Source organism: Salvelinus fontinalis, chromosome 31, assembly GCF_029448725.1.
Source record: "Salvelinus fontinalis isolate EN_2023a chromosome 31, ASM2944872v1, whole genome shotgun sequence".
NCBI classification, from domain to species: Eukaryota; Metazoa; Chordata; class Actinopteri; order Salmoniformes; family Salmonidae; genus Salvelinus; species Salvelinus fontinalis.
In genome coordinates this window covers 14,370,299-14,397,606 of record NC_074695.1, presented here as the reverse complement: position 1 = coordinate 14,397,606, position 27,308 = coordinate 14,370,299, and the positions used below count along the sequence as shown (strand labels likewise).

The 27,308-nt window shown below is 43.6% G+C and overlaps 2 protein-coding genes and 1 pseudogene across 4 annotated transcripts; 2 read left to right on the top strand and 1 right to left on the bottom strand.

Annotated features, from left to right (window-relative positions):
• Positions 1 to 19: 19 nt before the first annotated feature.
• Positions 20 to 12,144, bottom strand: LOC129829612 (differentially expressed in FDCP 6 homolog). 2 transcript variants are annotated; one of them, XM_055891401.1, is made up of 10 exons: positions 11,982 to 12,144; positions 8,127 to 8,267; positions 7,821 to 8,006; positions 7,171 to 7,398; positions 5,675 to 5,930; positions 5,216 to 5,514; positions 4,042 to 4,208; positions 3,231 to 3,429; positions 2,990 to 3,080; positions 20 to 2,413 (listed from the first exon to the last, which is right to left on the bottom strand). In XM_055891401.1, the coding sequence occupies exons 1-10, from the start codon at positions 12,126 to 12,128 to the stop codon at positions 2,217 to 2,219; spliced, it is 1,911 nt and encodes a 636-aa protein (XP_055747376.1). In that variant the 5' UTR covers positions 12,129 to 12,144; the 3' UTR covers positions 20 to 2,216. The 2 variants fall into 2 exon arrangements, with proteins under 2 accessions (XP_055747376.1, XP_055747377.1); XM_055891402.1 differs by having other exon boundaries at positions 7,255 to 7,398.
• Positions 12,145 to 14,057: 1,913 nt separating this feature from the next.
• LOC129829609 (peroxisome proliferator-activated receptor delta-like) lies at positions 14,058 to 18,538 on the top strand (annotated as a pseudogene).
• A 2,752-nt stretch (positions 18,539 to 21,290) lies between these two features.
• On the top strand, positions 21,291 to 27,268 carry fance (FA complementation group E). Of its 2 annotated transcripts, XM_055891397.1 has the most exons (10): positions 21,296 to 21,675; positions 21,844 to 22,474; positions 22,575 to 22,619; positions 22,708 to 22,764; positions 22,853 to 22,996; positions 23,691 to 23,814; positions 25,463 to 25,538; positions 25,662 to 25,728; positions 26,525 to 26,650; positions 26,862 to 27,268. In XM_055891397.1, exons 1-10 carry the CDS (start codon positions 21,458 to 21,460, stop codon positions 26,964 to 26,966), a joined length of 1,593 nt encoding a protein of 530 aa, XP_055747372.1. In that variant the 5' UTR covers positions 21,296 to 21,457; the 3' UTR covers positions 26,967 to 27,268. The 2 variants fall into 2 exon arrangements, with proteins under 2 accessions (XP_055747371.1, XP_055747372.1); XM_055891396.1 differs by lacking the exons at positions 25,463 to 25,538; positions 25,662 to 25,728; positions 26,525 to 26,650; positions 26,862 to 27,268 and having other exon boundaries at positions 21,291 to 21,675; positions 22,853 to 23,783.
• The last annotated feature ends 40 nt before the right edge of the window (positions 27,269 to 27,308 follow it).

Genomic DNA, 27,308 nt, shown 5'->3' with positions numbered 1-27,308 from the left:
AACAACAAACACCATAAGCCAATCGCTGTGAATTTTTATTCTGCGGCCATATTTCCTTTGACCAATCAACAACAAGCGTGTAAAAACAACTCCATGGAAACGACGCATGAAGCTTCACCACGTGATCTATTGCAGAAACGTTCCATAGGCACAAAAAACTTGTTTTTTTCTCAGATTTTGTGCACAAATGTGTTTACATCCCTGTTAATGAGCATTTCTCCTTAGCCAAGATAATATATCAAGCTGACAGGTGTAGTATATCAATAAGCTGATTAAACAGCATGATCATTACACAGGTGCACCTTGTGCTGGGGGCAATAAAAGGCCACTCTAAAATGTGCAGTTTTGTCGCACAGCACAATGCCACAGACTGTGTACGTGTAAGCACGCCAGCCCAGGACCTCCACATCCTGCGGGATCATCAGACAGGGAAGGGGGTGCTGTAATAAAGCCTTTTTGTGGGGGAAAACTCATTCTGATTGGTTGGGCCTGGCTCCCCAGTGGCTGGGCCTGGCTCCCCAGTGGGTGGGCCTGGCTCCCAAGTGGATAGGCCTACGCCCTCCCAGGCCCAACTATGGCTCCATCCCTGCCCAGTCATGTGAAATCCATAGATTAGTGCCTAATTAATTTATTTCAATTGATTTATTTCTTTATATAAACTGTAACATAAGTAAAATCTTTGAAATTATTGCATGTTGCGTTTATATTTCTGTTCGGTAAATAAAGTAGTCAAAAGTTGAGTATTTGGTCCCATATTCCTATAATGCAATGACTCTACAAACTTGTTGGATGCACTTGCAGTTCGTTTAGGTTGTGTTTATTTTATTTTTTGTGCCTCATAGAAATTTATGGTAAATAATATATTGGCTCATGTTGAGGTACATTTTATTCTAAATAAGAATATATGTTTTTAAACATTTCAACATTAATGTGGATGCTACCATGATTACGAATAATCCTGAATTGATTGGGAATAATGACGAGTGAGAAAGTTACAGAGGGCCAAAGATCATATCCCCAAGACATGCTAACCTTTCACCATTACCGTTAGCATGTCTTAGCATGTCTTTAATGCCTACCTCTGAGATTTTTAAATAAATTGTTAAACAAAATCTATTTTTCTGAGCAATTGTAATTGTATAAAATAATTTCCCAAAAAATGTAGCATATAATATAGCTCAGTATTTGAATAATTTATTTTATACAGTCATTATTGCTCATATTTATCAAGGGTGTCAATCATGTCATTCCCACTGTATTATTGTATAGTGGTATTTGCAATAAATCTCTCCTGTAATTGTCCTTTTTGGTCAGAAGGTGTCTCTCAAACACTTTTTTGCTACATATTTTCACATCCATTAAATTATTATAGTATAAAAAAATATAGCAGGATAATACCTTGAATTAGTTCTTAATTTCGTCACACAATACACAAACACTGGGAAGATATAAGGATTGGGAAAATGCAGCGTCTACATAGTTTACACACACACACACAGGGTACGCACCTGGCCCCAGAGCTTACATTTCTACATGTGGGTAAAGTTTACACTGACTCCGGAAACAGGAAATAAAGAGACCACAGAAGCTGTTTGCATTCATTTCCACTCTGCAAATCACTCTTCTCTGTTTTCATATTGTACCCATTTGGTAGAGAGTACTATCCATGTTTTATTAATACCACTGTCTGTCTGTCTGTCCACCTGTCTGTCCGCATTTCTGTCTGCATGTCTGTCTGACATTGCAAAGAGGGAGAGAAGAGAAAAAACTAGACTCATTTAGTAAATATATTTACAGAATTCATTTTGTGAGAGGAAAGAAATCTTCATCTTGTGATCTTTGAGAAGAAATTCTCAACAACAAAAACAAACACTTGTGGTTATTCTGTTCTTCATTAAAACATGGAGACTTGCTATCAACATACCGTGAGATGCTGTGATGGAATACTATTGATATAATACATTTACTACCAATGATGCATCTAATTGTTTACTACCAACTTGGTGGGAGAAGAATATTTAAATGACTAATGTCATGTATCTTGACGATCCCATCCATGCTTTTCCGTCAACTAGACAGAACGTTCACATTGACACCACCTAAAAGATGAATTCATACTCGCTCAAAGTCTTTCCACCTTTTCCATTACAAAATCCACAAACAAAACACAGTTGGTAACACAGTTTTCCCTTCTAGAGGAGAAGAACCATATCCTCTCAGGGGATGTCCATGCCTCCGTTAGAGGTCTGTGAGAGACGTCTCTCTCCTTCACAGCCTAACCCTGCACCACTGCTGTCCACGTTCTCCTTGCTCTCATCATCCTGCTCCTCTGACCGCTGTCTCAGACGCAGGCCGGGATCTCTCTGAGACGGCATCTGGAAACTGGAGAACGAGCCTCCAGAAGATCTCTTCTCTGAATGGAACCATTCCAGCAAGAACAGGAAACAGAAAAACACAAACATTTAGCCTCCTGTACTGTTTTTTGGTGGACAAGACCACATTGTAACAAAGTATATCTTGGTAAATTATTCATAAGTAATGATTGGTGAATCTGACATAGTCATCTTGTTATGAACGAGAACAGTGGTTGTTGGCAGGTAAATCATCAGTGTACCTTAGATTTGAAGCTACTGTGTCAAAGACAAGAGGGATGCTAGAGCCCCGGGTTTACAGTAGAAAATATGAATAACACAGAAATGCACTAGTACGTCTTATCAACGCTATGCTTAAAGAAAGAAGTACACTAAAATGAGGTTGTCAAAACCTAGTTGCAACCTCACAGAGAAAGAGTGCCATTTCTCACGACCTTTAGCATACACCTACTACTGTACAGTAGGTCTGCACATCGCATGTCTTATTCGCTACCTGCTCTTTGTGCATCGTTAAATGTCAAACCACAAGGAAATGTGTGCCCACTCAAGTGACCTCATTAGATCACACGATGCTGAACACTTGACAAAATGGCAACATTTCAATGTGCGTGACATACCTCCTGGTCCGACTGGACGCATCAGCCGGTTCATCTGAACATTCCAGTGTTTGACATTGGTGCTGGCCTGGCGAAGCTTCCTTTGGGCAGCCTATCAAGACACAAGGGAGATTGAAACATATGGAACAAATTCACACTACAGATATGTATAAGGCTCTACTGGATGATTAAGCCCAATGTAAATATCCAGTGTTGTTGTGAAGGGAAGTAGTCAGTGTGTTAATAACGGTAGGATACTCACCACAACATCCTGGTCAACCCGGTGTCGGTTGGCCCTGACCTCCTCCAGCTGCCGCTGGGCCTCCTCCAGAGCCCGGGTCTTGTTCTCCATCTCTTGCCGCAGCTCCTGCTTCTCTCTCTGGGTCTTCCGGATGTACTCCTCCTGCTCATCCTGGAGGGCCATCAGGGCCTTCATCTTCTCCTCCTCCTCAGACAGCAAACTGGGCAATACAGATTCAAGGTTTTTTAGAAAGATGGCAAGTTAAAATGCACAGGGCATACAGTAGTCAGTAAATATAGCATGATTTGCTGGAGATTTAGAAAGAATTCGGTATCACTGCATTTAAAGCCAAGTTATTACAAGCATGGACAAGCCTATATTCTTTATGATATCTTTGCCATGTCTGAGATTCTTTGTGAGCTTTGACAAGCAGGGAACTTAACGCTTGGTATTATATGCAGTGCTCACAGCCAGAAAGGAAATTAATCGAAGGACACGTCAGATCATTTATTTTTTTGCGTGTAAGATTGAGATAGAACCCATGCACACCCTGTCAACATATCCAACATATCGTAGCTAGACAACTTCCTCTGCTAAAAACTCAACTTCCTCAGGAACCTCACTAACGCAACAGCCCACCCTTCAACACTGATCAGCTTCTCACCACCATCTGTCTCTCTGTGGTATGCTGTGTTCATTAAAAACACATGCAGCTTATACATGCTAAGTGGATGGGTTTTCACATGCCAACTGCTAGCCCTACCTGAGCCTGTCTATGGAAGTGAATATGTTTGAAGAAGAATACTGTGTGTGTGCGCATGCAGCACCCTACCCAGTCTGTGCGTATCTAAAGACCTCTTCGTCCTGTCTGGCCTTGATCTCCTGGTGCAAGGCCTCCTCCAGACTCGTCTGCAACCCCTCCAGCTCCTTGATCCTCTTCCTCTGCCGCTCCGCCTCCTCCTCCTTCAGAATCATCTCTGCCTGCATGCTGGCCCGCGACTGGAGAGACACACACAGCATAGAAGATCTAGACACCTAGCCCAGCGCATCGTGATCGGCATAAACAGTGTCACTATACACCCTGTCACCCACTCCAAATCTGAACCAACCATCCTCCACAGTACACAACACAACAGCCTCCCTCCTCCTCCTTGACACAGGTAAGCACACACTCAAAACAGAAGGTTCTATACACTGCCAAAAAAGGCAGTTAGATCTTGGATCATAACTATAGCGGATCCCTTTTTGGTGCTATATAGAACTTGTTTCAAGGTTATATAAAATAACCAAGCTCATAAGTTTCTCATTGGAACCTTTATGGTGCTATAACCACACTCCTTTCTTCCCTTCACCCTCTCCCCCTTTCCTGTCACTAGTTGTCCTCACCGCCTCTCTCCTCTCCGTCCTCACCGCCTCCCTCCTCTCCCTCCCTGTCCTCACCGCCTCCCTCTTCTCTTACCTCCCCGCCTACACTCTCTTTCTTCACCACCTCCCTCCCTCCCTCCTCTCACTCCCTCTCTGTCCTCACCGCCTCCCTCCCTCCTCTACCTCCCTCTCTGTCCTCACCACCTCCATCCCTCCCTCTCTGTCCTCACCGCCTCCATCCTCTCCCTCCCTCTCTGTCCTCACCGCCTCCCTCCTCTCCCTCCCTCTCTGTCCTCACCGCCTCCCTCCTCTCCCTCCCTCTCTGTCCTCACCGCCTCCCTCCCTCTCTGTCCTCACCGCCTCCCCCTCCCTCTGTCCTCACCGCCTCCCTCCTCTCCCTCCGTCCCTGCCCTCACCATCTGCCCTCCCTCCCTCCCTGTCCTCCCTCCCTCTGTCCTCACCACCTCCCTCCTCTCCCTCCCTCCCTGTCCTCACCGCCTCCCTCCCTCTCTGTCCTCACCGCCTCCCTCCCTCTCTGTCCTCACCGCCTCCCTCCCCTCCTTCCCTCTCTGTCCTCACCACCTCCCTTCCTTTGTTATCGCTTCTTTTCCACCGTCTCCCTCTCCCCTCCCAGTCTTCACCTCCTCTGCCTCGCGGAGCTGCACCTCCAGGGCCTGCTGCATCTCATCATGCTGCTGACGCCTCCTCATCTCGTCCTGCTCCAGGAGAGCCTGGGCCTGCCTCTGTGCCTCCTTCAGGAGCTCCAGCTCGGCCAGCTTACGCTCTTTCTCCTCCTGGAGGGCCCGAAAACGTTGAAGCTCCTCCTCTTTGGCCAGCCGCCTCCTCTCCCGCTGCTCCCTCTGCTCCCTCCTCTTCAGCTTCAGGTCCTTGTGGAGAGAGGTCTTCCCTTCAGTGAGTAGACGGATGGCTGTCTGAATGGCTGTGGGGAGGGAGGGGGATAGGCTGTAACAAGTTGCACAATATTACTTCCACACAGGGTTCACATTATATATTCACTCTTAGAGGAGCCTGAAATCTATTGGAAGTGAATGCATTATTAGTGGGAGGGATCACTGAGTAGAAGAACATGTCCCACAGACCTGCTGTCCATTCCTGTCTCTGCTTGGTGTCTGAGGCACTCATCTCATAGGTCTTGGAGAGAGTTTTCAGACAGAACATACACCTCTTCCCATCTCTGTCTGGCAGCACCTCCACACAGCAGTCCCCGTCCAGAGAGATGTTTCCCTGGCGCTCCTTGCGGTCCTCGCTGGTGTAGTAGGCCAGGGTACCGGGCCTCAGGGTGAACCAGCGCTCCTTCCAATTCCTCCTCAGCTGACCCTTCTTCCAAAGATACCCCTGGAGGCGACAAAGTCAACACACACATTATTGACATAGAACAACATGTCACTGACACATCCCCTTTAACCCTTACCAATGTTTGTAAATCTTTAAGGTTGTCCCAGCAATATGGTGGAGGATACATCACTACACAGCTTATACACTCAGTTGCCAGTTTATTCGGTACACCCATCTAGTACCAGGTTAGACCCCCTTTGCCTCCAGAACAACCTGAATTAAAATGTTGCTCAATTGGTATCAAGGGACCTAACGTGTGCCAGGAAAACATTCCCCACACCATTATACTGCCGCCACCAGCCTGTACTGTCGACACCAGGCAGGATAGGGCCATGAACTCATGCTCCTTACGCCAAATCCCCACTCTATGCCATCATCATTACGCAACAGGAACTGAGATTTGTCGGAGTAGGCAAAGTTTTTCCACTCGTCAGTTGTCTAGTGTTGGTGGTCGAGTGCCCTCTGGAGCCACTTCTTCTTGTTTTCAGCTGATAGGAGTGGAACCTATCAGCTGCAATAGCCCATTTGTGACAAGGACCGACGAGTTGTGCGTTCTGAGATACCGTTCTGCTCACCACTGTTGTACTGTGCCGTTATTTGCCTGTTAGCTTGCCCGATTTTTGCCATTCTCCTTCAACCTCTCATCAACGAGATGTTTAGCCCACAGGACTGCCGCTGATTGGATGTTTTTATTTGTTACACCATTCTCGGTAAACCCTAGACACTGACTTGCGTGAAAAGCCCAGGAGGCTGGCCATTTTTGAGATACTGGAACCGGTGCATCTTGCACCAACGATCATACCACGCTCAAAGTTGCTTAGGTCACTCGTTTTGCCCATTCTAACATTCAATCGAACAGTATCCACTCCACAGTATCCAATCCACTTATGATATCCACTCCATAGAGTGGATATCATAAGGTGAATGTACCAATTTGTAAGTCGCTCTGGATAAGAGCGTCTGCTAAATGACTTAAATGTAAATGTAAATGCAGTAACTGAATGCCTCTATGCCAATCTGCTTTATATAGCAAGCCACGGTCACTTGACTCACTGTCTGTAGGAGTGAACCATTTTCATGAACGGGGTGGTGTACCTAATAATCTGGCCACTGAGTGTACATATCCCTTCAGACATGCTAACATCGAGATTTTATGTCCAAGCGGGAGGGATAGGGAGCGATGTGGGACCGGCTGAGAGATAGACTGACCATACTGCTCTATTGTTTTCAGGTAGCCTACCTCTTTGAGGACATCACCAACTATCTCCCTGTACACCTCCTCTATGGCCATGCTGGTGATTCCCTGGTCCATGCCTCTAGTTACCTTCCCAGAGTTCATCATCTCCAGGAAGGACCAGACAGTGAAACCATTCTGCTGCACTGTATCCTTGGAGATGAAGTCCTCCAGCTCCACACAGTTGAGCTCAACACTCATGGCCATACACATCTTCTTGAGCAGGTATTCCACCTGAACAAATAAAGTGTGGAGCACAAATATTTGGCATATAAAAAGACATTGAAATGTATATTGTGGTGAGAATGGTTGCCTTTCACTTGTTTTGCCACCAGTGAAATGTATTGTTTTTGATTGATAAGGTAACCTCCTCCATTTTGTTTTTAGTGAAACAACCTTGACTGCTGGTTCTCACGCAGAGGCACTGTGCCCTGCTCTAAAAGCTGCCTGTAGCTTATCATAACAACACTGCCAACAGCGGTTGTGAAAAACCGACTACAGGAAACCAGAAGCTACGTGACATGCAAGCCCACATTTACTGCGCATAAAGCCACCACATTCAGTGGACAAAGAAACACTAGTGGACCAAAAGTCTGCTATTTTTTTCAGAGGTTTGGCAGGTAAATACTAGGACAGGATGGTGAAGTTGAACTCACCTCATCTGGGACCATAACCAGAGGGTATTTGTCCTCTGACAAAAAGTTAAACAGGCACCATAGACTAAAGGCATCTTTCCCTGGCAACACGTTCTGATTGTCTTTCCCCGGCTTGTAGTTCTTCTTAGCAGTGAGAGTCCAGCAAAGCTCATCTACTTGTTCCTTGACAAAACTGCCCTCTTCTACCTGTGTGCAGGAAACATAATACACACAGCGTTGAGTGAGATTAACAAAAACATCAACTCAACTATTGCCAGTACCATGTTTACAGATCAAACTAGGGTGTGTCTGTGTGCATTTCATTACCTTGTCCAGTATGTATTTGTTGAGGTAAGGCATGTACCCCTGGCTGGAGACCGGTCCATCATCATCATCCCTGAAGTGTTCTTCCAGAGCCACCGGGTCGTGGGGGATGGACAGAACCGTACACAGGTTATGGGACAGAACCTAAAACACATGGACAACAGGTAGATATGGATGAGTTTGAACAAATACTGAACGTAACAGACGTCAATATTAGTATCTGGCCAAGATCCGTTTGTAAACCTTGTGTTTTAAAATGTAAATTGTGTTTGGTTTTGAGGATGTGTGTGAGTGATAGAGTGCTCTTGATTATGGTTACTTTTTAAGTCATTTTTTTAAAGACTTGTCTCTGTCAGACAGAAAAAACATTAAATACTTTGACAGTTTAAAAAGGACCTGAAACACAAAAGCTGAATCATTGCAGTATTTTAGTTTTAGAGGAAACGTGTATAATGTACCCATCACGTCAGAATACAGGCGAAGGATATAGTGAAACTGCTGACCAGGCAGTGATTTACTCAGTCAAATATCTATTGGGTTACTTCAAGAGAGCTTCTTGTCTTCACACAACAATGTCCAACTGCCATTTAGACCTTCTGAAGAGATTAAGGATGCTCTCATGGAAAACAATAATAAATGACTGGACCTTACGGAAATAGAAGTTGAGAGATATCTATCTTATTTTGAGCGAGACTCAGTAAACCCGTGTAGATCTCAGCCTTCATTTTCTGACACATCATCACCACATCCTGCCCTCACTCACTCCCTCACTCCCTCACTCCCTCACTCACTCACTCACCCCTCTTCTCACAACTGAACCAAGGATTTTATTGGGATCCCCATTATCTGTTGCTGAAGCAGCAGCTACTCTTCCTGGGGTCCACACAAAACATAAGATATGACAAAATACGGAACATTTAACTACACACATTTTAAATAAGCACAATGGAAACATAAAAGTTCCTGTGGACAGTTACACGCATACATACTGTACACTGGTACATATACATGTGAGTTATTTAGGTCAGACAGGGGAGAGGTGTGTTATGAGGTGTTTCATTTTTATTTAATTTTTTTAAAGCGAATGTTGCTGTTTGCTTGAATAATTTGAGATGGGAAGGAGTTCCATGTGATCATGGCTCTTCATAATACGGTGCGTTCCCTTGAATTCATTCTGGATTTGGGGATTGTGACTGGTGGGTTATGTCTGTCAGAGCTATTTGTAAGTTGATTATACAGGGAAGTTTGAATTTACAATATTTATCACAAAAACAAGAATGAATGCAGTCAATCTCTCCTCTACTTTGAGCCAAGAGAGACTGACATGCATACTGTTGACATTAGCCCTCTTTCTACATTGAAGGGCAAGACGTGTTGCTCTGTTCCACACCAGCTGCAGCTTTTCTAGGTCCTTATTTGCAGCACATGACCATATCATCAGGCAATAGAGATGATTCGATAAAACTAGAGCTTGAAGGACTTGTTTGGTCGACTGTGGTGTTTAAAATAAAAAAGCAGAGCATCTCGTTATCACAGACAGACCTCTCCCCATCTTCACAACAATTGAGTCAATATTCCTTGACCATGACACTTTACGGTCTCAGCTGACACCAAGAAGTTCTCTCCCCTCAACAGCCACATCATTCATTACCAGATTCAGCTGAGGTCTAGAACTTAGGGAATGATTTGTACCAAAAACAATGCTCTTAGTTTTAGAGATGTTCAGACCCAGTTTATTATTAACCACCCATTACAAAACTGACCACAGCTCTTTGTTTTAGGGTTACAATGATTTCACTAGCTGTGGTTGCTGACGTGTATAATGTTAAATCATCAGCGTACATAGACACACAGGCTTTGTTTAAGTCGCTCTGGATAAGAGCGTCTGCTAAATGACTTAAATGTAAATGTAAATGTAAATGTTTAACAGTAAAAGGGTGGTTGCTGACGTGTATAATGTTAAATCATCAGCGTACATAGACACACAGGCTTTGTTTAACAGTAAAAGGCCCTAGAGTGCTGCCTTGCGGTACAGCACTCTTTATATGTTTTACATTAGAGAAGCTTCCATTAAAGAAAACCCTCTGTTCTATTGGATAGATAGCTCACAACCCATGATATGGCAGCAGATGTAAAGCAATAACACTTAAGTTCTCTCAACAACAGTAAGTTATGGTCAATAATATCAAAGGCTGCACTGAAGTCTAACATTACAGCTCCCACAATCTTCTTCTTATCAATTTATTTTAGCCAATCATAAGTAATTTGTGTCAGTGCAGTACATGTTGAGTGCCCTTTTCCATAAGCATGCTGAAAGTCTGTTAATTATTTTTCAAAAAAGTTGCTAAGAGCCGGAAGCAAGTTGATTGATTGGCTGTTAGAACCAGTAAAGGGCGCTTTACCATTCTTGGGTAGCGGAAGGACTTTAGCTTCCCTCCAGGTCTGAGGACAAACACTTTTCTCCAGACTCAGATAATAAATATGACAAACAGGAGTGGCAAACACAGCCCGCTATCATCCTCAGTAGCTTTCCAACTAAGTTGTCAATATGAGATGGTTTCTCACACTAATTTCACAGAATTTAAAATTACAATGCTTTCTTTCATTATTAGATATTTTACACATGAATATGTTGGCTCACAGTTTGTTGTTGGCATTTCATGTTTGAGTTTGCCCACTTTGCCAATGAAATAGTCATTAAAATAATTGGCAATATCAAAAGGTCATGTGATGAATGAGCCCTGTGATTCAACAAAACATGGAGTTGAATTAGTCTTTCTGCCCACAATTTCATTAGTTTCATAATACAGTTTCTTCTTATTTCTGTTCAGTTTAGTAATATACAATGCTCAACTTTAAAGAACACAAAGACCTGCGTGGCCTGGGGACCTTCAGCCTCTATGAACCTGACTCCCTGGTCTCTAGACTGGCCCATACTCCAGACCAGTCTGCCAGTGCCAGCATGACAGGGATAAGCCTAGTCACGAGGTTCTGATAGTGAAAGCCAGGCCAGGAGCACATGGCTGAAACATGGAGCTCAATGGAGGAGAGTGGGACTGGTCCTACACCATGTAACAATATAGCCTGGTCCGAGGTCTGTTTGTGCTCTGGCCAACTCCATTGTTCATTGTCAAGCCACACAGCGTGACAGGGAGTTGGCATGCTAGCACCAACACACTGGCACTCAGGTTCATATCAATAAGCACTGAAGATGTATGTGAACTGTAGTACAGGTGGCGATGTGGTGACAAGTTCTATTCACCAGCTCTCTGGTCGTGCTCAGTGCCACAGTACCAATTGCACTGTGGTGACATCATGGACCAGCCTGGTCACAACTTGGTGATGAGGCCTTCCATTCACAGAAACGCAGAGGAAATCGTAACTCTCCAACTCACACACTGCCCCTACTGTGCACTATTTCACTATCATCAGTGTTGTTCTTCCACCCCATGGGAAACATATAGTTACCACTGCGAGCCCTATTACAACACTAAAACAATCAGCTAATAACTTGTCACACACAGAGCATGTGCCATGAAGGTTTGCTCAACCAGGAAATACACCTAATCAGATGAAGATTAGCAGAAAATCTACCACATATCATCTAGCAAACATATACAGCATATCAAGTTATTCAGGACCAGTTCTGCTAATCTTCACTAATGTCAAAAGGATCTTTTTATTGACCCAGATTACTATATATTATTGGATGACTCCAGCTACCCCAATAAAGATCCTCATGAGGTCGGAAATGAGAGAGCTGGGTGCCTTGGTTAGAAGACGGTGCCCCTAAAACATGGGGCCTAAACCCTTAGTAAAATCCCATAAATTTTGGCAAAAATTAATCCAGGTGCTCACCTTGAGTTGAGACTTGGACACTTTCCCACTCTTCTCAAGATCCAGAGCAGTGAAACCATACCAAATAGACTTGAGGAGCTCTGAGCGTAGGTCCATGTCTACAGCAGCATAACTTTTTCTCTCTCTCCCTCCCTCCTCTCGATACATGCCCCGACGCTGTGATAGCCTCTTGAGCCACCCACACTCAGTAGTGCTTTGACTGTGGGGCCCTGCTGTGCTGACTGCACTACTAAACAGTTGCGCCACCTGCTGGCGGGGTATTGTAGTGTAAGGGTCCAATAACAGAGACTGACGTACTCCTTTAATATAGTGAACAAAAATATAAACGCAACATGTATAGTGTTGGTCCCATGTTTCATGAGCTGAAATAAAAGATCCACAACATTTTCCATTTGCACAAAAAAATTATTTCTCTCCAATTTTATGCACAGATTTGTTTACATCCCTATTAGTGAGCATTTCTCCTTTGCCAAGATAATCCATCCAATTGACAGTGTGGCATATCAATAACCTGATTAAACAACATGATCATTACACGGGTGCACCTTATGCTAGGGACCCCCAACGTCGTTTTAGAGAATTTGACATTATGTCCAACCGACCTCACAACCACAGACCACGTGTAACCACACCAACCCAAGACCTACACATCCAGCTTCTTCATCTGCGGGATCATTTAGCAGATGCTTTTATCCAACGCGATTTACAGTCATGTGTGCATGCATTTTACGTATGTGTGTTCACAGGAATCAAACCTACTATCCTTGCGTTGCAAGCACTATGCTCTACCAACTGAGATAAAGAGGACCATTCTGTATGTGAAGTCTCGTTCCCCAGTTTGCCAGTGCCACTTTTCGGTATCTGCAGGAGAACAATGTCAGTCACACGCTGGAAATACGCCAGAACAGCACTGCCATTTGGCACATATTTGCTGTTGAATTAAATGGGCAAATGAAATAGTCACAATCCCCCTGGATTATTTATGAGCCCATACTATGCAGGCCACACATTGATTTATGAATATAACCAAAGAGGAGTTCATGACACTGAGTGTTTGCTGGTTTAGCTCCATCCTTGTACTTGACTGATTAAATAAGGTCAATAATTAGTAAGGAACTCTTCTTCTTTTTTTTTCTTTTTTAAATTTTTATCCCATTTTCTCCCCAATTTTCGTGGTATCCAATCGCTAGTAATTACTACCTTGTCTCATCGCTACAACTCCCGTACGGGCTCGGGAGAGACGAAGGTCGAAAGCCATGCGTCCTCCGAAGCACAACCCAACCAGCCGTACTGCTTCTTAACACAGCGCGCCTCCAACCCGGAAGCCAGCCGCACCAATGTGTCGGACGAAACACCGTGTGACAGCTTGGCTGGCGCGCACTGCGCCCGGCCCGCCACAGGAGTCGCTGGAGCGCGATGAGACAAAGATATCCCTACCGGCCAAACCCTCCCTACCCCGGACGACGCTATGCCAATTGTGCGTCGCCCCACGGACCTCCCGGTCGCGGCCGGCTGCGACAGAGCCTGGGCGCGAACCCAGAGACTCTGGTGGCGCAGTTAGCACTGCGATGCAGTGCCCTAGACCACCGCGCCACCCGGGAGGCCGAACTCTTCTTCTTCGATGGGGTTTAACGGCAGTTGGTATCCAATAACTCTCCTCACCTGGTTGTATATGTCATAATTGAAAGGAAAAAAAACAGCCTGCAGACAGAGACCCTCCATGGAATGAGTTTGACACCGCTGCCCTAAAGCCTGTACACTCCAGTCTAACCAAATGTACAAAGTTACATGGCAGGTTGAACGTCAGGGGGCGCTCTGGCGAGAGATAGGTGAGCGTACAGAGCAAATTGACACTAGGCTGGTAACTAACTACCTGTTCGCAAGAACTCATTAAATGTTTGATGTCCCGAGCCAGCCACCAGAAAAGGGTGACGTCGCTGCAAACTTTTAATACAGACTAATGGATGGATTATACGACATTATTGACAGATGCATTAGGAAAATCCAGAGAGCTAAAGTTAGCTATCTAGCTGACGCTAAACCAACTAACTAACTGTTAGCAAACAACCAATTGAATCAAATGTTTATGGACACGGCGTAGTAACTTTACACCTCACCCACGCGTTCTTTGGAAAAGCAAGCAACGCCATTGATAAAGGTACGAATGGATTTAAAAATGCAGGCTAGTGATAACCCAAACTGTTAGTTACCATGTTACGTTAGTTTAACTAACTATCATGTTACCCAAAACACAAAGTTATTCGGGAGCTTGCGTTCAGCAACTGGGCCTCTAGCATAACTATCTGTATTCTAAACTAAAAAACGTTTAGGATTATTGCTTCCACGTAGCTAGTTAGCTACTGTATAGTTAAAATGCTTTTCAATAGATTTTTTCTCTTCTGCTTTTTTTTTATGCATGTCTTGAGGTATGGAATTGTATTTAATTTGTTGTTCATTCCATCGTTACCTAACTGTCATTTGAACAGAAGTGTCTTTAATGATTAGCCTGTATCACATTGACCCAATAGCAGATTCCGATGACCATGCTAGATTGCGGAGACGTAATGTATAGATCGGCAGGTAAGGGTGGGTGCTCTCGAGCGTCTAGATGTTCTTTACCATTCGGCCATCAGATTTGCCACCAATGCTCCTTATAGGAGACATCACTGCATAGATGTCCACATCACTGGCCGTCTCTGTATAGTATACCCAGCGCAAGATCCACTGGTTGATGCTTATATAAAACATTTACGTAAAATAATATACAAACGATCTTAAGAGAAATTAAATAAAATATTTTTTTGTTGTTGCATTAAACTAATTCTAATCAGTTCCCAACAGGCTCAGAAGACAGAGAGCGGGACATTTCCTAGCGAAAATAGTCCTTGTAGTGCTTCTGCCGTGCAGTCTTGGGGACCCAAAAACTTATTGGCTGCAGAAACGATACCCGACTAATTAAACACACGTGCTGTACAATTAATTACTGTGGCTATAAATGCCACAAAATCCAACTTCACAATTAGTGTATCCAGATCACTCTATTGATTTAACACGAGCAACTGGTTGCAATGCATCCACTGTCATATCTTCAACACTGTTGTCTCTTACCCCGTTGGCTCTCTTCACCGCCTCCACATAGGAGATCCGCTGCGCAGCCCTGATCCTTGACATCTTGACCTCCTTCACCCTAACAGGGCACTCGGGGAAGTCTGGAGTATGATCCCCACCACAGTTACATTTTCCATTCACATATTCTTCTGTTCTTCATCAACACAATTAACCAAAACAAGGCTGCTTCTAGTCAGCAGAAAGTCACCATTTCCTCCTCCTTCGATATCATGGCTGTATGCAAACAATCATTTGAAGTGCATGTCGTCACCTACTATGCTGGAATGTATGATTAATCATGATCTGCCCAATTCTGTACTACCATGAAAATAAAAACATAACAAATAAATCCCCAATAACTTCTAACAAATACTGCACTTTGTGCCATGTTTGTGTCCTGCCATGCTGCGTTGTCTTTGGTCTCTTATTGTGATGCGTGTCTTTTTTTTCTTTTTTTTATCCCCACAGGAAGCTTTTTGCCTCTTGGTAGGCCTTCATTGTAAATAAGAATGTGTTCTTAATTAACTTTCCTAGTTAAAGGTAATAAATAAAAAATAGGCACCAAAACTGAAGAAAACTGTCTCAAACATGGAGGGACGACCAGGACGTTTTTTTGGGGGGGGGGTTCAACATGTTTTGCTACAGTTTGGGCTAATGAACACTACCTGTGTTTTGTTTTGAGATAGGCCTATATGGGGTTGTTGTTGAATAATTACCCGGTTTCTTCACATGATTAGGAAGGCCATGTCTGCACCATCATGACAGATGGGGAAGAGGTGCTTTAGCAGCCTGACCAGAAGGCAAGGAGACATGGATGGGTTACAGCAGCTACCTTCCCCTGAGCACCTTGAACGGGTGATTTGGGAGACTAGGCCTGGGGCTAACAGCACAGGCACATTGCCGCTGTGTGGCCCAAACTCTCCACAGACCCTGGACACAGCAGCTGATATCATATGGACTGCACAGGAGGTAGAGGCAGTGGCCTCTGACTTTGGAGACCTGTTGGGGAGGGCAGTGGGGCGGAGAGGTTGAGGTCCCCCACCTCGAGGGTATCATGGAATGGGACTGGCAGCCAACAGAATGAAGGAGGGGAAGAGGAGAGACTGGAGAAGGTGAAGACAGTCCAGCTGCTGCTACCAACTATACAGGTAAGAGTAAATTAAACCCTTCAGTGAGATCATGGAGCCCAAGTTTGAGTTTGCTGTGAAGTTCAATTCTCTGGAGCTGGATGACAGTGACCTGGCTCTGTCCGTGGCCGCTATCATCCTGTGTGGAGGTATGGTTTACTTCTGCAGGAGTACTATCGTAGTAACTCTGGAACTAGTGCTGTTCTGCACTGATAACCCTGACCTTAATGTTGTTTGTAGCTGCTATTATCCTGTGTGGAGTAGAGGGGAGCTATTTCTCAAGTCATCTACCCCTAGATTCCTGCAAGTATCCTCTCTCCTCAAAACAGATTGGAGAGAAAGGTCAGAGGGGAGGGAACTTGACATTTTTCTTCCAATATGGTTGAGAAGAAGGTGAGAGGATATGATGCGAGGAATAGCAGAAAGGTTGTGCTGTTAGTTGGTAACTTTCACGTCTGAGGTATACCCATCTAACTATTCTCTATCCATCTGCAGACCGTCCAGGGCTGATGAACGTGAAGCAGGTTGAACAGTCAGGACTGTATTCTCCAGGCCTTGGACCTGCACCTTCAGGCAAACCACCAGGACTCCCTCTGTCTTCCCCAAGCTGCTGAACAAGATGGCCGACCTCAGACAGCTGGTCACAGAGAACGCCTTGCTGGTACAGAAGATCAAGAAGACCGAGTCTGAGACCTCTCTGCACCCACTACTACAGGAGATCTATAAGGACATGTACTGACTGGACCGGACTAAACCTGTACTGACTGGAATAAAACGGACTGGACTGGATTGAAACAGATCAGACATGTACTGACTGGAATAAACAGGACTAGCACTTGCTATGGCAGGAGAACTACAAGGACATGTACTGGTCACCTCAAAAGTAGTGCACTATGTAGGAAATGGGGGGCCATTTCAGACGCACAATGAGTCTGAGCCCTCGCTGCACCCTTTACTACAGCAGATCTATAAATATATGTACTGACTGGATTAGATAGGAACTGGACTAAACCAGATTAAACTGGACCAAACTGGATCTTGCTGCCCCCACTAGTACTTCTTCATAACCACAACCACAGTTCAATTTAATACAACTTTATTCAACCCTAGGGCAAATACTGACTGTTGTTCATAGCAATACATGACATTATGTTGTGTATGTATATATTTACAGTGCATTCGGAAAGTATTCAGACCCCTTCCACATTTTGTTACAGCCTTATTCTAAAATGGATTAAAGTATATATTTTTTTGTCAGCAATCTACACACAGTACCCCAATAATGACAAAGTGAAGAAAACATTTAAAGAGAGAAGATGGAAGTTGCTTAACGACAAATGGTTTGGGTCAAAAGGAAAACGGATGTTGATTTTTATATGGATAGTGTTCATTAAAAAAAAAGTTATTTCTCTAACACATGAGCATATAGTCTACACTTCCTTGGTTGTACTGTATTCAGCTGAATATTGTACTGTTGATTTTCACCTTTAACTTCTATCTCAGAATCGTTTCACACACTACCTTGGATCTATTGGTACTGCTAGCAGTAGAGCTATCTAATAATAGTTCATTTTGTGCAATATTTTGCTATTCTACCGTATTGTCAATGTTGAGCAGAATCGTTTGAATCTGCTTGTCTGACTCATATCATGTAAGCTGTTAATTTGACTCCTTGAGGTGTCTTATAAGCACCCATTTTGTGCTTGTTTTTAAGGGAATATAATTGTAGTTCGGGAATGAACCAGTTAGTGAATGAAATTGTTCACAAGAATAATGGTGTTATTTTTGTTACATTGTACAGATGTGTGCTATCCAGTGTACATGTGAGTAGTTGTATTAAGATACCTGGGTACACATGATAAATGTATAGATTATTATGACCACTAATAACACTGACACATTTTTTAGGCTCTCACCATAGAAGTAGAATGAATAGCACAGGCGCCTAACCCTGGCAAGTTGACTGGTAAACTCATGGGTACACTTGCAATGACTGCCCGGTATTTTGCAATGACTGCCCGGTATTGTGATGCAATCATTTCCATGGTATTTTGGAATGTTCTATTACTGATGCTGGATTGCCATGGAAATGTAGAATGTTCATTCAAATTATATTGAAAAGAGGTCAATGGAACTGCCTTGCAAACGCATGAGGGAAAGATTCCAGAACACCTCATGCCCCCCCCAGCAAAATGAGCCTACATGAGGGAAAGATCCCAGAACACCTCATGGCCCCCCCAGTAAAATGAGCCTAGATTTAGGCTATTGTTTATATGTGTATTTCACACTATGTTGAGGAATAAAATCTGAGTATAATGCTTGTATGGTTGTCAACCTCAATACATGTTCATGTTGTTGTCACCAACTGCATTAGAGTTAAATGACTGACTGGCAGAAACAATTTCTCTATGCTAGCTATGCTACCAGTTAATACAAATGGGAGTTAGCTGTCACATTTTGATTTGAAGAAGTATTGGTCACAAAAAAATTTGATTTGAAGAAGTGAACCTGGAAATGGACTTCTTCTTAAACAGCCAAATATATCCAAATCAGACTTTATTAACCACATTGTGGGCGAGTTACAATACATCAATCATTGTTATATCAGTCTTGTTGAATGTGCGCTAATCTGCCGTACTTCGATTCCTCCACCGTCTGTGTTCCATTGACCTCTTTACCACATGTGGTTCATGCAATGGAATGTATTTTTTTTATTTTTTTTGGTAATGTCAGTTGACTCAACAAACAGCACAGATTGAAGGGTACACTTCCTGCTGGCATGAGTTCACTCAAAATGGCTGCCAGTCCACCTATTATGCCATCATTGACTTGAATGGAGATGCCCTTTCTATTTCTGTTCTCTCACCTTTTCAGTGATCATTGGTTATGGACGGGTACCATTGTGAAATGTGACTACCCAAGCATGTATTGCCATTTGTTTTGTAAAAATACTGATGGTGAAATCATATTTTCTAGATGCGTTCACTTTGAGAAGTGTGACTCTATTTCTACTTTAGATGAATGGAGAAACAGCAAAGGATCAGTCCTTTAAACCTTAGTGTGAATTGCTTTTATTACTGGTTCATGTAATGTAGTGGTGTCTGCATGGCTTACCATGACTCAGTACAGACAACGGAGCTGCCTTGTGGATGAAAGCAATATCTGGCATAATACATTTGAAGGCCGAGAGATTTAATATGAAGCCTCTACCAAAATCACAAAGCCTTTGAACTTTGCAACCACATCAAGGATCGTATGTGATTTGTTAGTTGTTCTTGCTACAATGTAATTGTTCTTTCTAGGTCTGCACTCTTAACTTTACATTATCTGGGGTTGGGCCTATATTACATGGCAAATAAAAAGTGTTTATTATGTTGTGGGTCTCAACTACCTCATTCATAGGGCCATGGTAAATTAATGTACTACTTATAACACCCATCAAGGCACTGCACAACTGGAAGTCCATTGAAAATGTAATATCTTGTAGGTTTTAGAAGTCTGTGTCCTTTTGTGGGGCCAGGGAAATGTTTCTAGACTATTCTGTTGTTCCCAGTTTATCGCTTGGCCACAATGCTCGACCTGAGCTGGCCTGTTCTCATATGCCTCCCTCTCTCCAGGTAGGCTAGAAAATGGACACAGGGATCGGTCAAACTTTGTCTGTCTGTAGTGGCGTAACTAGGCATCCCATGATTTAACTTGTAACATATGCTCTTGAATGCAATTTATTTTAAAGCAATTTGTGTGACAAAATGCATTTAATTTGTGTGCACTACAAGGCCTACAATTTTTATGTTTTCTTCAGAAAATGTCCTACTCCACAGGTCTCTTGACTCATGTTTGCAAACTTGTTACAAGAATGTTGAAAAACATGACCGAAGTTGGACTGACTGATGCTTGAGCATGAGATGCCCTGGTTTGTTCAGACATGGTGGAATGTGCACCAGTAGGTTCACCTCGTGTGCCATTTGAAGTCTGTTCTTGAAAAACATACTTTTTGACGAACAATAATGGAACGATGTGGGTTTCTGCACGATGACCACTGAATGTTCTTTAATGAAGAGAGGGATTTGCAGGTGGGATTATTATTTTTTTGAACTGGGTGAGGTTTCTTACACAGCCCATGTATATATATATATATATATATATATATATATATATATATATATATATATAGTTCAGTCTTTGATCTGCTGCAATGTTCAACATTTCATCTGGTTGTAGAGCACAAGTTGTTTTGATCAACTTGTGCGACTAAAACAACTGATTTCTGTTATTGATTTAACTTGTAGTTGAAAATTGGTATCACTTAATAACTTCATTCAAACTTTGAATTTGAAATGCCATTGCTATGGAATTTACTGCCTCCAGTTGATATAGCTAGTGGTAGAGCCGACTCCAAACTAATTGATTCCTCGATTCCCATTCCCCTATGATTCAGTATTTTTGCAACGAAGGAGACCGAGTGGTTGCCATGGTTACTTTAATTATGCCTATACTGTTCAGCAGCTAAAATCAGCAGGATGGGGAGCGGGGGAATTTCTATTAAGAGGTTTACCATGGATTTCTGAAATAATGATTATGATCACATTTCCTCAATGTTCGTAAATTCATACTCATTCCCGTTTTGCACATTTTGTTACTTTAGTCTTATTCTAAAATGTATTAAATTTGTTTTTCCTCATCAATCTACGCACAATAACCCATAATGACAAAGCGAAAACAGGTTTTTAGAAATGTTAGCAAATGTATAAATAAAAAATAACAGAAATACCTTATTTGCCTAAATATTGCGACCCCTGTATGTCTTAGTTGGCTTCAAGTAAAATTGTCGTACTGGTTTGTCTTTGTTGAACCTTTTTATACTGAAGCCAAAACTGTACACAGTGGTTGTGATAAAGACTGCTTGGTATGGATGACTCAAATACACATTTTCAGTATAGCCCCCAAAAAGTGAAAAACCATTTATTGAAATGTGTTAACGTACTGTATGTCCAGGACTCCAGTCAGCCAACAAGAGCTACGTCACCAGGGACCAGCAGTTATCGATCTTACCACTCCAGCTCAGTAGGCGGCGCCAGACCCTCATGTTACAAGTTCACGTCAGGAAGAGGGAAATCTCAAAGTTTGGTGAAAACGTAAACAAAGCATGACATTTTGTATCGCTGGTTAGTTGGAGGCAAAAACCAGAGGTCCAAATTAACAACATATTACGCTTATTTTAGGCCGTTTCTTGTTGGCCATATGACGACCATGGACACAAATACTTTGTTGCTCCGGTTTGATGGACGCTCGCGGTTGCTGCTCCGTTCTTTACTCTCGGGAGCTACCGGTGCCCGTCGAGGTCTGTGGGTGTTCCAGCGGCAGCGACGGTCAGACCCGGACCGCTGCCTACACACCTGTCTCGAGACTCTTTGCCAGCAGGAAATATGCCTAAACAGTGATGCTCAGACCCTGACAACGTGAGAAAATAGTCCAAACTCGTTAATTCCACTAAAGTTAAACAGTTAGGCTTTTTGGCCTCGTTTAACTTCTCTAGACTGACCAGACTAGTGATGTGTATTTTAAATGTAAAAAAAAATGCATACAATATACGTTTCTGTTCGATAACACACTGTTCTTCTCCTTAGCAAACCACTTGTGTGCCTGTTTCCAGTTGACTTCCAACGGAGTCTCGTGTCCTTCCTCCATCTCACCCACCCTTTGCATCCCCGGACCAGTGTCCTTCGCCTGCTAGACTGCCTCAGCCAGGGGGAGCATGCCCCAAACCCCTGGGTGTCTGCCCTGGTCGTACAGCTCCGGAGAGACCTGGGAGCCCCTGGGGGGAAGGAGCCTCTAATCACCCCCCAGTGCAGAGAAAGACTAAGGGGACTATGTGAGCGTCTGAGGGGTAGTAGTGGTGGTGGTAATGATAAAGCAACAGGATGGGCCTTGTGTTTAGGTGGACCAATAGAGCCACAACTGTCCTCGTCCTCACAGAGTGGACTATACGTGGTTCCACAGAGGAAGAGGAAGAGCAGTTGTGTAGATCTGGACTCAGAACCTGAGGACAACGCCGGACAGCAGCGTAAGAGGATGAAGACAAGTCTCTCTCCTGTGGACACTGAGAGGAGTTGTAGCAGTATGGGCTATGTGGTGGGAACGGAGGGTTTGAAAGATGAGGTGGAGACGGACCGGGTGGATTGTGTCATCCCAGAACCAGCTGTGGAACCGCAGCCAGCAGCAGGGAGTCCAAGTGATGCCCTGCCTGAGAATGTAAAGGTGAGACAAATAAAGGACGTGACTTAGCTATTCAGTCACATTAGTATTCTGTTGACACCACCGAAGAACTGAAAGTAACTTATGTGTTTTCTTGGTTCAGGCTTCTATCCCTCAAATCAAGGAAATCTTGGAAAGTGAGATGGAGGTAAGATACCTATTTTAATGAAGTGATCATGTCTGAGATGCACTCACTCACATGAAAGTGCCTTAATCCCCTGTTCCTCTTTGTTTAGTGGGACCAGAGCTCAGTGGATGTCTTCAAGGTGCTGAACGACTGTGACCCCTCCCAGGTAGGACTTTTTTAAATTGACACTAAAACGTTAGCAAAATCAGGTCATTCATGAGCACTACTTCCAATAACAACCATTCTCTCTGTAGGTCGAGATCTTATGTAGGATGCTGAGTTTGTCTGAGATGCCAGAACAGACCCTACCTCAGCTCTGTAGCTGCCTGCTGGAACTCTCTCCTGATCTCAGTCACAGCACAGCAGCCACACTCATCAAGAGTCTCCTGCTGGGAAAGGTACTTCACAGTTCATTCATATGTACCCTTTTCACACTACTGACCAACACTGAGCCAAGACGAGCTGCACTGGACTGGCCTGGTTACCAAGCTGCACTGGGCGTGCTGGTTACCAAGCTGCACTGGGCTGGCCTGGTTACCAAGCTGCACTGGGCGGGCCTGGTTACCAAGCTGCACTGGGCGGGCCTGGTTACCAAGCTGCACTGGGCGGGCCTGGTTACCAAGCTGCACTGGGCGGGCCTGGTTACCAAGCTGCACTGGGCGGGCCTGGTTACCAAGCTGCACTGGGCGGGCCTGGTTACCAAGCTGCACTGGGCTGGCCTGGTTACCAAGCTGCACTGGGCGGGCCTGGTTACCAAGCTGCACTGGGCGGGCCTGGTTACCAAGCTGCACTGGGCTGGCCTGGTTACCAAGCTGCACTGGGCGGGCCTGGTTACCAAGCTGCACTGGGCGGGCCTTGTTACCAAGATGCACTGGGCGGGCCTGGTTACCAAGATGCACTGGGCTGGCCTGGTTACCAAGCTGCACTGGTTACCAATCCATCATAGTTTCTTTGCTGGAAAGGACAATGTGAAAATAAAAATCTGAGCCAGCACAGTACTGTTCAAGTCGGCCGTATAATGTGAATAAGACAATAGCTTGTCAGGCTACCTGTATCTCCGACTTCTTCTCCCGTACTGTTGACCTCTGGCAGGTTCTGTCCCTTTCTGAACCTGCCTCACGCTGTCTAGTCACGGCTGTGACGTCACTATGCAGTCGCTACCCCAGGCCAACCTGCCACGCTCTGATTGGACCAGTCCTGGAGGAAGGGCAGATAGGTGAGTGGGAAATACACATTGATCAATTGTGGACTCCAAAATAGAAGAGGATTAACTGTCAGTCAATATAGTATTCACCACGTATGATGTTCTATTCAGCCACTAATCATCAATTCATCTTTCTATTTATATATCATCTCTTTATTTACCACGTACGGTTCCTTTGGAAAATATTCAGAGCCCTTGACTTTTCCCACATTTTGTAACGTTACAGCCTTATTCTAAAATGTATTGCGTTGTTTCCCCCCCCTCAATCTAGACACAATACCCCATAATGACAAAGCAGAAACAGGTTTTTATAAATGCTTGCTAATTTATACAAAATAAAAAAACAGATCACAAAAACAGATTTACATAAGTATTTTGTTGAAGCACCTTTGGCAGCGATTACAGCCTCGAGTCTTCTTGGGTATGCCGTTACAAGCTTCACACACACACACACCTGTATTTGGGGAGTTTCTTCATTCATCTCTGCAGATCCTCTCAAGCTCTGTCAGGTTGGATGGGGAGCGTTGCTGCACAGCTATTTTCAGGTCTCTCCAGAGATGTTCGATCGGGTTCAAGTTCCTGCTCTGGCTGGGCCACTCAAGAACATTCAGAGACTTGTCCCAAAGCCACTCCTGCGTTGTCTTGGCTGTGTGCTTAAGGTCGTTGTCCTGTTGGAATGTGAACCTTCGCACCAGTCTGAGGTCCTGAGCACTCTGGAGCAGGTTTTCATCAAGGATCTCTCTGTTCATCTTTCCCTCGAACCTGACTAATCCCCCATTACCTGCCGCTGAAAAGCATCACAGCATGATACTGCCACCACCATGCTTCACCGTAGGGATGGTGCCAGGTTTCCTCCAGACGTGACGCTTGGCATTCTGGCCAAAGAGTTCAATCTTGGTTTCATCAGACCACAGAATCTTGTTTCTCATGATTTGAAAGTCCTTTAGGTGCCTTTTGGTAAACAAAGTTGGCTGTCATGGGCCTTTTTACGGATGAGTGTCTTTTGTCTGGCCACTCTACCATAAAGGCCTAATTGGTGGAGTGCTGCAGAGATGTTTGACCAAGTTCCTTTCCCCCAATTGCTCAGTTTGACCGGGCGGGCAGCTCTAGGAAGTCTTGGTTGTTCCAAACTTCTTCCCTTTAAGAATGACGGAGGCCACTGTGTTCTTGGGGATCTTCAATGCTGCAGACATTTTTTTTGGTACCCTTCCCCAGATCTGTGCCTCAACACAATCCTGTCTCGGATCTCTACGGACCATTCCTTCGACCTCATGGCTTGGTTGTTGCTCTGACATGCACTGTCAACTGTGGGACCTTTATATAGACAGGTATATGCCTTTCCAAATCTTGTCCAATCAATTGAATTTACCACAGGTGGACTTCAATCAAGTTTCAGAAACATCTCAGGATTGTCAATGGAAACAGTCTCATAGCAAATGGTCTGAATACTTATGTAAATAAGGTATTCGGTTATTTTTAGTACATTTGCAAACATTTCTAAAAACCTTTGTCATTATGAGGTGTTGTGTGTAGATTGCTGAGGAAATGTTTTATTTCATCCATTTTAGAATAAGGCTGTAACATAACAAAATGTGGAAAATTCAAGGGGTCTGAATACTTTCCGAAGGCACTGTATATCTAAATAAATATGTATCATCAGGCAGTGCACAGGCTGAGCTGCTCAACAGATTGATAGAAGACGGCCTGGATCCCCACTACAGACTGCTGGTGTTTCAGTAAGACAAACCAACCCATTGGCTGTAATGGATCTAACAACTAGTGAAGTGTTCTGGCTGTATTGATTACATGCATTTTAATACAACCTCTTATACAGTCTCATAAGCTCTTCTTTTGTCCAGAATGACAATCAAAGGCATTTGGTGTGAAGGACTGCTGTCTGTCTTTCATGCCCTGCTGGACAAGAAGGTGAACCATAAATCTACTCTACTCAAATACAAACTAGTCCTCTAATGTACCATACATACCAAACCAGACCAAACTATACTGAACAAAAATATAAATGCAACATGCAACAATTTCAACGAGTTAACGTTCATGTAAGGAAATCAGTCAATTTAAAATTTAAAAAAGAGAGAGTTTTTCCCCACAAAAGGGCTTCATTATAGACAGAAATACTCCTCAGTTTCATCAGCTGTCCGGGCGGCTGGTCTCAGATGATCCCGCAGGTTAAGAAGCCGGATGTGGAGGTCCTGGTCTGGCGTGGTTAAACGTGTTGCAGTTGTGAGGCTGATTGGACGTGCAACAGCTCTGGTGGACATTCTTGCAGTCAGCATGCAAATTGCACGTGTGGTGTTGTGTGACATTTTAGTAGCTTTTTATTGTCTCAAGCACAAGGTGCACCTGTGGTAATGATCATGCTGATTAATCAGCTTCTTGATATGACACAGCTGTCAGGTGGATGGATTATCTTGGCAAAGGAGAAATGCTCACTAACAGGGTTGTAAACTAATTTTTGCCAAAAATTGGAGCGAAATAAGCCTTTTGTGAGTATGGAACATTTCTGGGATGTTTTATTTCAGCTAATGAAATATGGGACCAACATTTTACATGTGGCATTTATATTTTTGTTCAGTATAGTTCTCTAATGTACCATAGCTATCCAAACCAGACCAATTGATTGGATGGCATTGTATGTGGAAACAGAGTATTCATAAAATCCCTAGTCTCTCATTGATTTGAGTCTGTTTGTATCACTTTTCAGCTGGAGCTGAATGAAGAGCTGTTCACACTCTTCACTGAACAGCTAAGCTCCCAGGCACCTCACTTCACCAAGTCCATGAAGTATGCCAAGATGATGCTCACTGTGCTGACCAAGTATAACACGCATGTAGGTTATTTCAATCAATCAAACGTATTTATAAAGCCCCTTTTTACATCAGCAGTTGTCCTAAAGAGCTGTACAGTAACCTGGCCTAGATCCTAAAGAGGAAACAGAGGCACGTTGGCTATGAAAACACCTTAAGTACAGTCTAAAGGTATAACTGTCACTTAACGTCTGTTTACTGATAGACTGCTATTGTCTGGTTGTATTTGTCCAGGTAACTGTGGCTCACAAACACACACTGTCCTGCTGCTTGTCCTCCAATGAGACATTCTTGAAGAAGTCCCTTCAAGCTGCCCTGAAGAGAATCAAACATTCATGAAATACTGTCTGAATCACAATACTGTTAAACTATTAAATTAATTATAATGCCTGAGTACAGTAAATGGTAGGGTATTTTAAAGTCATTTTACTAAAATGGTATGTCAGCTGTGTTTAAAAAAAAAAAAAATACAAGTCGGACGTTTGTTGTTTCATATTGATCTAATGTAAAAATTCTGGAATTCTGCAAGAACTTGCATAGCATACATAAACCTGTATGTATAAACAATGTTGCAAATGTCAGCATTTAACCAATAAGCATTCAGACCCACTAGTTGTAATAAAAGCCAACATGCACAGAAATATTGGTTACCTTTTGGAGAGTGTATTGTCTGAGTCTTGT

What these genes read in the sequence shown, in the direction of transcription:
- LOC129829612 (XM_055891401.1), bottom strand. Translation starts at nt 12,128, where the DNA reads ATGTATCGAGAGGAGGGAGGGAGAGAGAGAAAAAGTTATGCTGCTGTA. An exon ending in TGTCCAAGTCTCAACTCAAG is followed by an intron (nt 8,268 to 11,981) that starts GTGAGCACCTGG and finishes CATGTGTTTTAG; the next exon opens with GTTCTGTCCCATAACCTGTG. An exon ending in TTGGTGATGTCCTCAAAGAG is followed by an intron (nt 5,931 to 7,170) that starts GTAGGCTACCTG and finishes TGTCGCCTCCAG; the next exon opens with GGGTATCTTTGGAAGAAGGG.
- fance (XM_055891396.1), top strand. Translation starts at nt 21,458, where the DNA reads ATGACGACCATGGACACAAATACTTTGTTGCTCCGGTTTGATGGACGC. An exon ending in GATGCTCAGACCCTGACAAC is followed by an intron (nt 21,676 to 21,843) that starts GTGAGAAAATAG and finishes TCTTCTCCTTAG; the next exon opens with CAAACCACTTGTGTGCCTGT. An exon ending in ACGACTGTGACCCCTCCCAG is followed by an intron (nt 22,765 to 22,852) that starts GTAGGACTTTTT and finishes TTCTCTCTGTAG; the next exon opens with GTCGAGATCTTATGTAGGAT.